At 38.8% G+C, this 14,422-nt stretch overlaps 1 protein-coding gene across 1 annotated transcript; it reads right to left on the bottom strand.

The window, feature by feature from the left end:
- Nucleotides 1-497: 497 nt before the first annotated feature.
- Nucleotides 498-8,789, bottom strand: dio2 (iodothyronine deiodinase 2). The gene is made up of 2 exons (XM_015000739.2): nt 8,433-8,789; nt 498-4,360 (listed from the first exon to the last, which is right to left on the bottom strand). The coding sequence occupies exons 1-2, from the start codon at nt 8,655-8,657 to the stop codon at nt 3,785-3,787; spliced, it is 801 nt and encodes a 266-aa protein (XP_014856225.2). The 5' UTR covers nt 8,658-8,789; the 3' UTR covers nt 498-3,784.
- Nucleotides 8,790-14,422: the final 5,633 nt, after the last annotated feature.

Here is a 14,422-nt window from a genome sequence, read left to right as displayed (position 1 = left end):
TTGGGGTTACATCAGTGCTAAGCTCATTTCCATTCCTTTAAAGGCAGCATTAATGCAGAAATGTAACACATGCTGCTGTCTGAAAGACCAGACCTCCTCCAGGAACTTGGATGCATTGGAAAACCACGTTCTGCTCACATTCTAAAAGGCATGCTTGAGAAAGAAGAGGAAATGCCTGCCGTACTGACCTTTCCCCAGCAGAGAATGTTGGAGAATTTATAAACCCCAAATGGCATGATGAAACTAAAACATGTCCAAAGGATAAATGGGAGAAAGTAACATTTGAAACTCCTCAAAAGTTCTAACTTTATGGTTTGGGAAGATTGCAAAGTGGAAAAAGCTGTACTGAAAACAGCTATTTAGATGACACAACTGAAAACAAAGTTCCAAACATCAGTTTCTTAATGGTGTTGGGAGGACAACATGTTTATTGTCGCATGTCTTAGTAATGGCTTGAGATTAACCAACAGAATAGCTCAAAGATGACACATCAAACATTTTCAAATCAAACATTAAACTTTATTTTTCACCACTGGTGTTTCCCCCCATTTCACATATAAAAATAAGTGTTACACTTAAACAGAGATGGAAACCAGAGCTGTCTGCATGAGACCGTAACACGAGACAGAACTTGAAAATGAAAACAGATGCAATGAACCTGCGACATGATGACAAAGTGTTGTCTATTATCCAACCAGAGACTGAGCCGCTAACTCTTTCGTCAAAGGTTTTCATTTGCACACCTTTATCACTGTGGGCAGGACAAATCATCTGTCCGGAGAAAAAAATTCTGCCTGGCTTTGTTTCATATTCCTTCATTTATTTTCTGCCATCTATCTGTCCATCCTAACAGGTAGAGAATACATTTTTTTAAAAAATCGCTGTATGTACAGGTATGAACTCTGCATTAGGAGCTGTATAAAGGGAATTCTGAACCTGGAAGCTTGCTGGCTTTTATTGCATCCTAAATTAAACTTTTTCAGCCTAACTCAGGAAGCAAGTTTCTGTTGCTGGAATACAAATCCCCCTCGCCTGACTAAAACATCTGCAGCAATCCAGTCATCTTTAAGATATCCTGCAAAACATTAAAATGTTCTATGAAGGTAGCATGAGTTGTGTCAATATAAATCTCTATCTGTAATCTTGCAGGCCAATTTACAAAGGTTTGCACCAGTTAACGAGTCACTTTTCTTGTAGTTTAGGAGCTGGTGGTAGTCACGTTAGTGCAAAAGATTTTTCTTGTTATAGTTGGTTGGCAGCATGTCTGATCCTGAAGCAAAAAGTTATATATATATATATATATATATATATATATATATATATATATATATATATATATATATATATATATATATATATATTGCTTAAAGTGAGCTGTTAACACAGGAGTTTAGTAGAGTTTGATGTCCTTTTTAAACCTGAACTGATTGTCACATCTCATATACCTGAACAAGTGTAATTTACAAAAGTAAAAACAGATAGTCCTGGTAAACTGTGGTTTATCTCCAACAAACAAGAAAAAATTTGCATGCCTTGGTAAATCTTTCTCTGAAACAAAATAGATTTAATGTGGCTTTCAAACTAATCATGTGACCCCCTTTAGTGCAAAAGTGCTGAAACAAAAGGCATCTGGGCTTATTTTCTCTTTTTTTTTCCCTTTCAAAATATTTTTTTCATTGTTTCCTCAAGAATTCCAGGTGCTTTTCTGTTCCAGAATACAGAACAGATATATGATCTGAGGTCTGCCTACTGCAGCACTGCTTACTCTGTAGCATCACAGTCATGCCAAGGATTTGTGCAGTAAATCATGCCTCTAGTTCTATCAATACTGAAGCAGTCCGGAAGTTATTTATTCACATGTTGTGAATGTTTGGAGATCTTGAGATAAGAATAAAAGCTGGACCGATCAGATTTTTCTGACTGATGCTGATTTCCAGTTTTCTTTACTTGCTAATTCTGAGAACTGCAACACACAAAAATAGCACTTTCTGATAGTGATTGTAGCATTGAAACCAGTACAGAATAGCATGTCAAAAACTCTTACCAGATGTATAGTAAATTCAAAAAAGAATGGATCAAATTATCTGCGTTTTTTAGACTAAAGAGTTGCTAGCTATGTTGCCTGTAAAAAAGTAAATATAAAATTCTGACTTCTTTTTAGCTAATCTGTGTGTTGATCAAAGGAACCTTGAACATTTATAATCTTTGGATCAAACTTATTGGTGTATCTTTAAAAATAACATAACTGTAAAATGTTTTTAGTTTAATCTTTCCAGGCTAACGTGGTTTTTTTCTAAAGCTGTGTCTGACATCCAGTACAAGAGCCATTTCATTCAATCAATGATGAGGATTTAGGTAGTAGAGCAAAACAATATATCTTGTCCCAATCATCACTAGCAAATCAATATGTGCCATACAGCAATATCTGTTGCTGCTGTTATCTCCCTGATTTCCCCTTTACTGGACAATAAAAGTTGTTTCTATTCTTTTCTGACTTTTCATGCATGCTCAAAACCCTCCATGACTTACCATGATCCATTTTTCTCTAACGGGGAGCGCACTGACTTCTTCATGCTTGACTGACCTCACCAGCACCCTGTGAAGATCACCTACTTTTAGATGGATTTGTGCGCTGCAGCAGTGTGTTTGTCCACTGTTGAAATGTTACAAAGTGGTAAGCTGGATCTACCAATTCCAAAATCCAACCAAATCTCTTTCCAAACCCCCCAGCAATCATTCAAAAGACAAATAATTTAAAAAGAGTCCCTTTGTCAAATAAAAATGTGGTATAACCTATAACTGATGAGTAAACGTACCAAAAGCTTTTGTCATGCCTAAATAATTACAAACAGCTTTTTTTAAGGGGAATCCTCATTATCTAGTCTAGTCCAAATGTAATTTTCAGCATTGAGGTATTTCAAAAGCCTGAACTTTCTGCATAATTCAACCTGTGGAAACAGGGAATTTCAAAATCACAAAATCTCTCCAAAACAGCAAGGCGTATAGAAGTGTTTCTAAATGTTAGTGAGCACAGCAAAGCTTCATGTCAGCTGGAGGAAAGTTTTAATTGCCAGATAAGATTAAAGCTGGGCTTTATGTTTTAGTTAAGCACACATAGACTGAAACTAAAAGCACACAATTGCTACCCTGAATCCCTGAGGTGGTATTAAAGTAGTGGAACTGGGAAATAAGATACAGACAAACCATGAAGACCTGTGGCCCTAAGCTAGATTTTTTTTTTTTTTAACCAATGGAATAATGTCCTCTGCATGCAGTTATTGTAAGAAGGAACTTAATTTAAAATAACAATGGGATGAAAAGGAAAGGCCACATTGAGTCAAATGTCTGCCACATTAAATCTGTTTTGGTTTCATATCAAAACATGAATGAGAACAATGCTGTAGCATGTCCTGCATGGAAAATCAAGAAGGTAAAGGTGCAGATAAATGTTAACTTGTTGGAATAGTGCAAAAAACATCTACAAAAGATGTAAAAAATATACAATCCTTCTAAAAATAATCACAAAATCTTTCTTAAATATTTTCAAATTTGGAAATTTCTGTTTTTCTTCTTTAGAACATGTTTTTCAGCAGCAAATCGGTACAAACGCGGACAAAACACACTCGGTGTGTATGAAAACAAAAAAAAGTGCTCTGCAGTTCCAGGAAATAGTTGTTTAGAGCCCGATGGCTGACATCTTTATGACAAACCCTTTTCAGTTTTACCTTATACAAAGCCATGAGGCTCTGTGTTCATGTGTCCTCTGTCATGTCATTCATAACTCCTACCGTCTGCCGTAACTCTGTTCCAGCCACTGCCTCACATCCTTCAGGTTGTAGAAAAATGGTCCCTTTCCCCCCAGGTAGGCGATCTTCCTTTGGTGCACTATGCAGACCCGTTCATTTGCCACCCCGTAAGCAATGTTGGCATTGTTATCCATGCAGTCGGCCACTAGCTGGCACTGTGGTGGTAGGGAAAAGTGATCGATGAGTTGGCGTGCAGCTCCTATTCTCTCCTCAAGGTTCTGGTGTTTCCGGAAACTGAAAGAACATTGCCCCATGGGAGGGGCTACCCAGCCATCGGAAGGATGGGCCTCATCAATATAGACCAACAGGAAATCAGCCACGTCGCTGAAGTCCTCCACGAGCTGCCGGAAGGCAGGCAAGTGGCTGATGAATGGGGGTCAGGTGGCCGAGCCAAAGTTCACCACCAGAGGGCGATCTGTTGACTCGAAATCCAGAAGGCGACATTCACCTCCAGTCTGGATCCTTGACCCACATGGGACAACAGTGCTGCTCCACCGAGGTCCATCGGGAACCTTCACCACCTTGGAGTTTGGTGCCTCACAGCCAAGTTTCACCTGAGGAGGTACAAATGCTAACATTTATTTCTTATAGACAACAATCTCTGATTCACTCATATTCTGTGTGATCATAGGTCTGTATTACACTTACACTATTACACTGCAGTGTTTTGAACACTGTTTAGGTCTTACTTGTGTCACTGGTTTGAGTTTCTTTCTCTCAACAATTAATAGAGCTCCACGATGTTCTGTGCTTGGGTGGTTAACTTTCTATATATTAACCGTTTGCTTGTCGACACAGTATGTATTTTCACACCAATACGATGACACACATGACATCTGTAAAGCCTAAGCGTTTTAAGTCAGAATCATAGACAAACACATGGAAAATGGAAAAAGGAACTGCCTGCAGGTCAGAGATGTTCTCTGCATCAAGTGAATTTCAGTGTCTTGTTCCTAAATGATGCCAGGAAGAAGCCAGCCATGGATTAAGGGATCAAGCGCTTATCTACCTTAATGGGTTAATTGGCCTGGTCTTTAGTTGAGAAGAAGCTGAACTAAAATATGAATCTGTGGAATTAATAGTGCATTTAGCTATTGCTATGAGATGTGAATCATGACAATAATCCTGGATACAGGAAGATAAAATGATGTCCCTCTGAAGTGTGACTGGCCTTTGCCTTACAACAACAATGTCTTGTTTCAGGCCACCATTGCCAGTGTTGGTTATGTTTAAGACATTTCGTTCATCACATCTAAAATTGTTCAATAACAGGCCTCTGCAGAACTTGATGAAATGCTGAAGAAATAATTCCCAATACCTGTGTTGGTACAAGCAGTAATCTAAAGCATGTTGGACAAGGAGCGGTGACGACTGAAGTTGAACATTCCTGCTTTAGAGCTGAAATTAGAAGCTCCTCCAAAGGTGTTAGCAGAGGTGGTGCAAGTATGCCCCACTGGGTGGGTCGAGCCAGCACTTATTTGAGGAACTATAACTCTTTGTGACATCAGGATTCATTGGGATCCACCCCGATGAGCTGGAAAATGTCTGGGTTTACCTGCTGGGCCTATTACAGCTATGATCTGATCTTAATTTAGAGGAAGAGAATGAGTGGTTGGATGGACAGACGGACTGTACTCCTGTAGGTTTTATGAAGGTATTTAACATTCAATAAAAGTCAGTCAATTCCGGAAAGGAATTTACTTGAGAATGGCTTAAACAGACCTTTGTGGGAAAACCTGTACAAAGAAACCACAATGTATGGAAGCTGAGATGAGAAAAAATGGCTGCAATCAGAAGGGATGGAAATTAGACCAGTGGAAACTATGAGGTTGATTTGATGTATCCAGATGTGAGATCCTCTACTGTGGCAGAAAAAGTACATGGACTGTGTTCCACTGTCAAAAAGGTGCCAGGCTTCATTGTGCCATGGCTAGCTGTTCATAGAAAAAATAACAATTCTTTGCTATTAATGAAAAAGTATTAGTTCTACTGTCAGATTATTTTTCCCATAAGTAAAATACTCTGCCAGCAGAAGTAGTACTTTTATCAGTATTAAGCAATTATTGTCTAAAGCAAGCTTATATCTTACTGAAAATGTATTTGTAATTTAGACTTATTTCAATGCGCTAAGATATTTGCATTAGAGACTAGACCAAAAATACTTGGTAAGATTTTGTGTTTTGGTCCTTAAGGAATGTTTTCCGTGACTGTTTTGGTCCACAGAGAAGGATGTGTTAAAGTTGGCTGCTTTAAATAATAAAAAAAATGGTTCAGCACAATATAATTCCAGATGTGACATTCCATGATCTGGAAGTGCTAAAAGGTTAAATGGGCTTTATGGTGTCAGTGGAGTAACTGGAAAGGGCTTCACACAAATAAAAAACCTAACACCTAAGGGTAAATTTTAAGATGTATCCTCTTTGAGAATGACTGGATTCATGGCAATGATTAAGAGTTCAAACTTAACCTGTCATTATGACAAACAATACTGATGCTTACAGAGTAGTGTCATGTTGTGTGGTCTGTTAATCACGCAACATGTGATTAACAGACCATGTTGTGAGTGTTTCAAAGTTGAGAAACTGATTAAAATACCCATATTGCAGTGCCTTGCAAAAGTGTTTATTAACATCCGAGCCAGGTTGCTCCTAACATTACAGGCTCAAAAGATTCTCAATGTTCTCATTCCATAGAACACTATGTTCAGGCTAAAGTTCAGTTCAAACACAGAGTGGAATGAACTGGACTGGACACAGAAATGGATCGTCGTTTATGTGTGATAAATACTTTTTTTTTTTTTTTGCATTATGGGTATGAATCCGTTCTTGGTTAAGAAAAAATGTTGCATATAAAGTGCGTTTTCAATACTTTGTCATGCCACAATCACAAATTTTAGTGGATTTTCATAGAAATACATGTGCTAGATCAGCACAAAGGTAGCACATAATTGGATCCATAACTTTTAATTCAACATCTTAAAAGTTTGACATGGACTTGTATACGGCTCCCCAACATAAAATCCACCGCAAATAATTCCCTTTAAAAGTAGTCTAATTAGAAAATAGAGTCCACCTGTGTGTAATTTCATCTGAGTTAAAATCCAGCTGTTTCATGAAGTTTGCCAGAGAACAATGCCATAAAAATAAAGGAACACGTCAGATATGTCAAAATAAAGACGTGAAGAAGATTAAGGGAGGTTTAGGTAATAAAATATATCAAGCTTTGAGCATCTGTCATAGCTTTGCGTCATGCCAAGCCATTCCTTCAAGAGTGGTATAAGATGGCTTGTTTGCAGTTCGCCACTTGCCATGTGAGGAACACCACAAGATCGTGCTCTGGTCGGAGGAGATGAAAACTGAACTACCTGGCCAACATGCAAAACGCTGTTTGGCAGAAATCTCCGGAATGAAACATGGTGGTGGCTAATGCAACATCATGCTGTTTGGATGCTGAGGACAGGCAGTAGTAGGAACATGGATGAAGTTAGAGACTGCAAAATTGGATGTAGGAGTGAAATTTTATCGTTGAGCAGAACAAAGACCCAAAACACAGTCATTGAGCTACAGGGGGGTAATTAGGATGAGAGGTGCACAGTATCGCAGTCGTCATGGAATATCAGTGTGTGTAATCGCACAGCTGCAAAGGACCGCTAGGATCCAAACTTTATAAGATACTATACTTCAAGCACCAGACGTTCATGTCCAGCATATTACTATTATATCTGAACAGATGGGTGAAGTTTAACTGTGCCTGATGCCCATATCTGATGCAGTCATATTTAATAAATTTGAATATTTAAAAGTTCGTTTACAAGTACCTCAATTTACTAAGTGACACACTTGGTGATTATAGATTAACAACATACTGACTAATGTTTTCAAGCCCTGTTTATCCATGATAATTATGACTTCTGATAAAACAAATGGTAATATTAAGATTAGAATACTGTGTCAGCCCAATAAAAACATATCTAGTAGGGAAATGTGGGCTTAATGAAAATTATCTTTAGCACTTGCATAAGTTATTTCACTTTTAATCTGACAAACGAGTCTCATTGCAATGCATTTTTTAGATAATAAAAATTAGATAATAAAACTAATGCTGAATTGTTTGCCTTTAGTTTCTTCAGAATACATAGTACAAAAAGCAGGAAGCAATAATTACACAGACATATCACAAATACTTAGGTTAATTAGCAGAAGGTCTACAACATGAGGAAGGTTGGGAGGGGGCGGGGACATGGCAGCGATTAAGATTAACTTTTTACAACATAAAAATCAAATTTGTAGATTTTATCAGAATACAAAACTACTAAGGCTCTTGGTGAGGAAACGATGTTCCATGTGACTGCACTGGAAAACGCAGATTAAAATCAGCATAGTTAAGCAAAATCTTTAACCGTTCAATAAAAAAATAAAATAAAATAAAAAATCTTATCAGGATGACTCATAATATTAATTCTAAAAATAAAAAAAATAAAATAAAAAAACGTTAAACTTTGTGCAAGAAGAACTGAAATTTACTACTGTGTCGCTACCCCAAATCTGAAGGCTGAAACAACTTGAGCGGAGTGCAGCACCACAGAGAGCGGTCCGGTCCGGTCCGGACCCGGGTCAGGAGTCTTACCTGTTTGTAGGCGTCCAGCAGGAAGCTGTTCCAGATGGAGCGCAGCCCCTCGGATGTCAGCATGCGTCGCCACTCTCCGCAGCCGGCGGAGCGCGACCGGCTCAGTAGCGCCACGACGCGCTTCACCAGCACCACGGAGTCGTACAGAGCCAGAAAGAGACAGTTGGAGAAGAAGCCGGGCAAGATCTGGAGTGTGACAAGCAGGTCTTCACTCGCACTTCCCATTTTCTCTTTTTGACGGTTCAGTGGAGAGGCTGAAGACCGCGGCTCTGATCTGCTGCCCTCATAGTGTCGGATCTGCGCCAGTCTTTGCGCCCGAACCCCTCTGATATCCAGCACCTCCCTGGAAAGGATGGACTCTGTAGTTAATGTTGAGTCCCACGGCTTATCTTTGCTGAATGATCCTGACGTCAGATTCGGCGCAGACCTCCAGTCTCCTCCTTTCTCTCCTCCCTCAGAGGCGTCCAGACTTACTGGATCAAACAACAGATTTCCTTCCTTTGTCCACTTTGTCCAAACACCGAAGAAAAGATCTCATAAAAGAGGGTCTCCATGTTCCTAATCTAATTTTGTGGGCACCCCCCTAACAGGGTCGCAGTAAAGAAATGTGACGACCTTTTGTTAATTAAAGTTTTTGATCTGCAGCCATCTGCAGTTTGGACAGTTTGGTCCCAGCTTTTCCCGTCTACAAGGTGTCCTTTGGGGACAAAACATTCATTGTCACGGATGCTTGCAAGTCTGAGGATTGTATAATCTGCATGACCCTGTAGCAGAGACCACCTAGTGATTGGCAACCAACAAGCAGTTGAATGGGTCCACCTGATAAAGGCTGGAGAATGTTCAGGTCTTGGTTTGTTTTCAGACCATGTAACCTTTAATCAAAGGATTGTTTTGTTGTGATTAAAGCTTTTCAATATCATACCAAGGAATATTAGGTTATTATATTTGACATGTTTCAGGCTATTAGTGTCAATGGAAAAGATAATAAAATGCCACAGACAGCAGTGCAGTATCTGAATGTACAAGTGAAGCCAACAAAGGATCATTTTTTAGCTCTTGGCTGTTGCAATTACTAAGGAACGATTTCCTGATTGGTCATTTTTGCTGTTGATTGAGGTAGATTAGCTCAGACAAAGTAGAATAAGCTGTGATCATTTGTACATTTCTACTTGAAACACGATAAACTCGTAGCAAATCAAAAAATCAAAAAATAAAAGGCTATGACGTGTCCAGCATCTGACTGTGCAATAACTGTTGTGATAAAAAGAATGAGCAAAGTTTTTTTTTTACGATATACCACTAAAATGTATAATGGAAGCTTTTTTAAAAGTATTTACAAAGTGTGTGTGTATTCCTTTCAAAGAATTTGTTTTGGTTTGCATGTAACATGCAAAGCAGCACCGAATGCATGTCCCTGATGACGCCAGGTGAACGTCAGATAGTTTAATTTGCTGCTGCCAGGTTGAGTTATTTTTATTTTGCTTTTCATTTACATGAAATCTATTATTAAACTTCAACAAAGCAAAGTGGCTCATGCGGATATAAGTGGTTTGCAAAAGTATTCAAACGCTTTGAACTCTTCATCCTTTTGTTATTGTTTGTTTTTAACAGAAACTTTTATTCCACGGTCCAACATAAACTACTCTCTAATTGCAACGTGGGATGAAAATGAAACATGGTTTGTAAAAGATTTTACAAAAAGCTACACACTTGTTGGATTTCCATTCTATCCACAGACTGACTGAATCACATTCCTCAGAATTCATCGCATCGGAGACGTCACAGATAAGAACTCAGCCCTGCAATAAAACCCGGAGCTGAACAGATAAGAGTCGTCTTTTGAGGCCCAGCCTCTCACAGCAGAGACACACGGGTGAAATCGAACACAGTAGTTTGGTGGAGCTGAGCAGGGGAGGCGAGGGAGAGGGGTGCTCTGTGAGGCAAAGGCTCGGCTTGGAGACTTCAGCTTCGAGCGTTCAGGCACCTCCGAATGGCTGCTATGGGGATTTCTCAAACGTGCATGAAAGAATCAAAGCAACACTTCAGGTATTTGATAAGGGAAATACCTAAAGTTGCCTACCGATCTGCGTATCGGTGTATAAATGTGTGAGCGTTTGTGAGTGCGAATGGGTGAATGTGACTCTAGTGTAAAGCGCTTTGAGTGGTCAAAATGATTGGAAGAGCACTATATAAGTTCAGTCCATTTACCATTTATAACATGACGTAAAGCTCAGAACACCTCCAACCCCCTTTAACTTTATTAATAATGTCATTGATAGTACATTGTTAATCATAATTATTAATAATTTCATAGGCTAAACATCAATTTTGATTACTAACTCACTGGAGGACTCTATTAATTGAAGTCTGAAGGAAGATGTTTTCTCTAGATTTTCTTAAAGGGGAAGGGTTCAGGATAAGATATAGACACTTCACCCACGACAGCCTTGCCTCTGTCAGACTGCCCTATAGAGCAGGTGTGGCTACAATCCAGTAGCTTGCCACCATCAGCATGCAAATGTGTGTGTGAATGGGTGAATGAGAATGTAATGTGAACAACCTTTGGGTCCTGTGGACTCAATAAGGCACCATGTAAGTACAAGCTATTTACCATTTTACCATCATGTTACAATGTCATTCCCTCATCAATAAAATACCTGCGGTGTTGCTTTGGTTCTTTAATACAAGTTTAAGAAATCCATGAATCTCTGGTGGTACTTCCTCTCACAAAGTGCTGCCTGTTTCCTCAAAGTTCCTCCGTTGAGCTGCAGTCTCCAGCCAAGCTTTCGCCTCAGAGAGCGAAAGCTTGTGAGAGCTCCACCAGACTAGTGGCAGCAGCAGTTAGCAAGCATCTTGTGGAACTGCGTGTTTTCTGAGTGTATCGCATAAACTACATCTCAGCCCTTAAAATGGTTGCAAGCTGGATAGTGGAAAGGGATTGTTGTGATGACGTGTTGAACAGAGAGTGTTAGACAGGGCAGGAGGTTCTTAAAGAGACAAAGTCAAATTATATGTGTTATGTGAAGGTAAGACAGTTACTTGTGCTATTAAATTGCACTCTGTGCCTGGAGAATACATTATACTGCCCCTTTAAGTGGCATCATAGAAAAGAGGGCTGGATGCAGGCCATATTTTTTATTCTACTCATAAAAATTCTGAATGCCATGGATCTTTTTCCTTTCACTTCCCAACTATGTAGTGTTTTGCTTTGGTTTGTGACATTGAAACCAAAATGAATACTTTGAACTTGATGGTTGGAATGTGACAAATGTGGGAAAACTAAAGATTTATGATCAGTTTCCAACTGAATTTATGTAACTTAAAAAAATAATCTTGAAAGGGCAGCTATGGCGATGGATACAAATCCTGCTCTGAATCAGTCTCACGCCTCCTCAGGGTGTGTAGTTCCAGGCTTAAGGTGTTCCCAGTCAGATCTAGTTCTAGCTTGCATTGTGAGGTTTGTCATGTCAGGTCTTGTTTTCATTGTCAGCTGTGGTCAGAGTGTTCCTGCAAACATCCGGCTCCGCAGAGAGCGGCTTTTGTTTTGCTTTATTAAAATAAATCCTTTTCTTGTCTTTGAACATCCTGCTTTAATTCGGGTCTGTTTTGTCTGAGCAGCATATCATGTACAGTGAGAAAAGCACGTAAATATGTCCGATGTGTCAATTGGCATTAAACTCCTACCACATATTGGCACCAACCCAAATAATTCGCACACAGTGAAATAGAATCAAATTAGTCCACAAATGAGTATATGGGTAAAAAAATAAAAAATGCATGGTACAAGTAAAAAAATGTTGATTACAATTACTAGAATTTAGTTAATAATTTGTGGAAATATTCTTGGTAATAATAAATTCTAGTCATCATTTCTCTGGTGTAATTTTTTCACACTCTGTTACAAAGAATTTCTGCGTCTTGTTCTGAAAATCCTTCATGTGCCGCTTAGTACCAAGTTTTTAACTTTTTAAAAGTTGATACTAGTCAGATCATTCTGATCATTCTGTGTCATTGCACACACACAATGTGGAATGACACACTGTGTGTCATTCCACATTGTGTGTGTGCAATGACACACTGTGTGTCATTCCACATTGTGTGTGTGCAATGACACATGCAGAGATCAGGTTTGCTCTGACCTGACCAGATGTTATTCTTCCTTTATTTCACTGGCTTCTCCAAATCTTTCAAGCTTCAAGAAGCTTCAACATTATTTTGCTTCAGCAGTGGAGCCTTCCAGAGTGAGCATAGAGGCCATTGTAGCTGACTACATTTCTTCTTATTAAACAAACACTACTTTATGACACTACTCTGCTGGTGCTTTTTCACTCTTGCAGCTGCTGAAGTCTCAATGACTTAGAAATACTTTTGCAAGAGTTTCCAAACAGTGACTTTGTTCTCTTATCCTTTTCTGTATTTCTTTAGATCAGGCTATGATGTGTTCATTTTAGACATTTTTCAGCCTGTTCACAGGTTATATTTGTGATTTATTGACTGTACATGCCAGGCTGTAATGAGTCCTGGGTGTGCCTGCTGAAACTAAACATGTGGTTAATCCCACCAAATTTATGATATAATAAATGGGATTATATTTTCACACAGGGCCTGGGTGGGTGATTTTTTTTTTCTCTTGATAAATAAAATCCTCATTTGTAAACTGCTATTGTATTTGTTGTATTTATCTTTGTCTGATGTTAATCTTTGTTTGATCACAATCATTTAGGTGTGTCAAAAAAAAACTGAAGAAACTTGCTTTCTGTGAGAGCACAAGTTTCCATGCAATATGATTTACAACTTGACAAACAGATTCTCTTGGAAATCCACTTTAATTATAGCATCTCACACTTTCGAAATGAATTTGCGCTGATGAGGTTTATCCTCATAGTCTTCCCTTTGTTCGGACTTCCCAGAAACTTCCTCTTCAGGCAACAAATGCATACGAAGCCAATAGAAGACAAAGACAGGAAGAATTAGGACAGAGATGACGTTTACTTGTTTTGTTATCCTACCAGGACGGTTTCCTTTGACATGGATGTGGTGTAGTTCATTAAATTCCAAAACTAACTTATTATATGGCTGAGTGGATTTTCAGCTTTGGACAATGATTTCTGTAGGTCTGTGCCCACCATTAGACAGTGAGGAGCCAGCAGTAAGACAGTTGTAATATTTACGCAAAATATTTTCTCATGTTCTACTTTCTCCACACCCCCCTTTACCAGTCGCTAATTGGTTGCTCTGAAGGTCGTTTGTTCTGTCCTGGTCAAGCTCTAAACGGGTAGACATTTTTTAAATTATGTTAAGTAATCCTCCACCCCTGCTCAAGCTTGACTCCACGTGGTTGTCTACTGTCAACACTTTCGGTATATCCTCCATGAGGAGCGGAGAAAAAAAAAATTGTTTCCATTCTGGACCTCCATTGCCCAGTCTTGGAAAAAGGGAAAAACATGTTCATTTGGAAAAATGGATGAGAGGACGGATGGAACGCAATTGGGTTTCTTCCCTTGTTTCTTGGAAACATTTCATCTGTCTTTCTTCAGTTTTCATCATCTCATCGTGTGATAAGTGTTACAGACTTATAAATTGCTGAAAGGACAACCATACTAAATAAGACTGTTAAGGTCACATAACTCACCTGTTCATCTTATGTGTCATTTTGTACCATGTATTTCATCTCATAAGAATATCTGCTTATGTAATGAAGCTGGGTTGACATAACCCAAACCCTCTTCACATCTCTGAGACTTTTTAAAGGTGTTCGTGTCTTACATCCAATAGATATGCTGATAGATGACCTGTTGAGATTCCATGAGTGAACGCATGAATGCATGCCTGGTCACAACGTTACAAAGAGTCAAGCAAAATTCTGCAACCTTAAAATAACTTCAGTCTTCAAAACATACCTAGTGATTCTTTGTAATGTTATTTTGCAAGCTGCCTTTATGTTTGAGTTAAATTATTATATACCCTGAATTCTAAAATGGTGAAAAAAG

The sequence above is a fragment of the Poecilia mexicana genome, unplaced genomic scaffold, assembly GCF_051168715.1.
Source record: "Poecilia mexicana isolate PSO_F unplaced genomic scaffold, ASM5116871v1 scaffold_22, whole genome shotgun sequence".
Lineage (NCBI taxonomy): Eukaryota > Metazoa > Chordata > Actinopteri > Cyprinodontiformes > Poeciliidae > Poecilia > Poecilia mexicana.
Note: the sequence above shows the minus strand (reverse complement) of the source record. Positions and strands in the feature narration are given on the sequence as shown.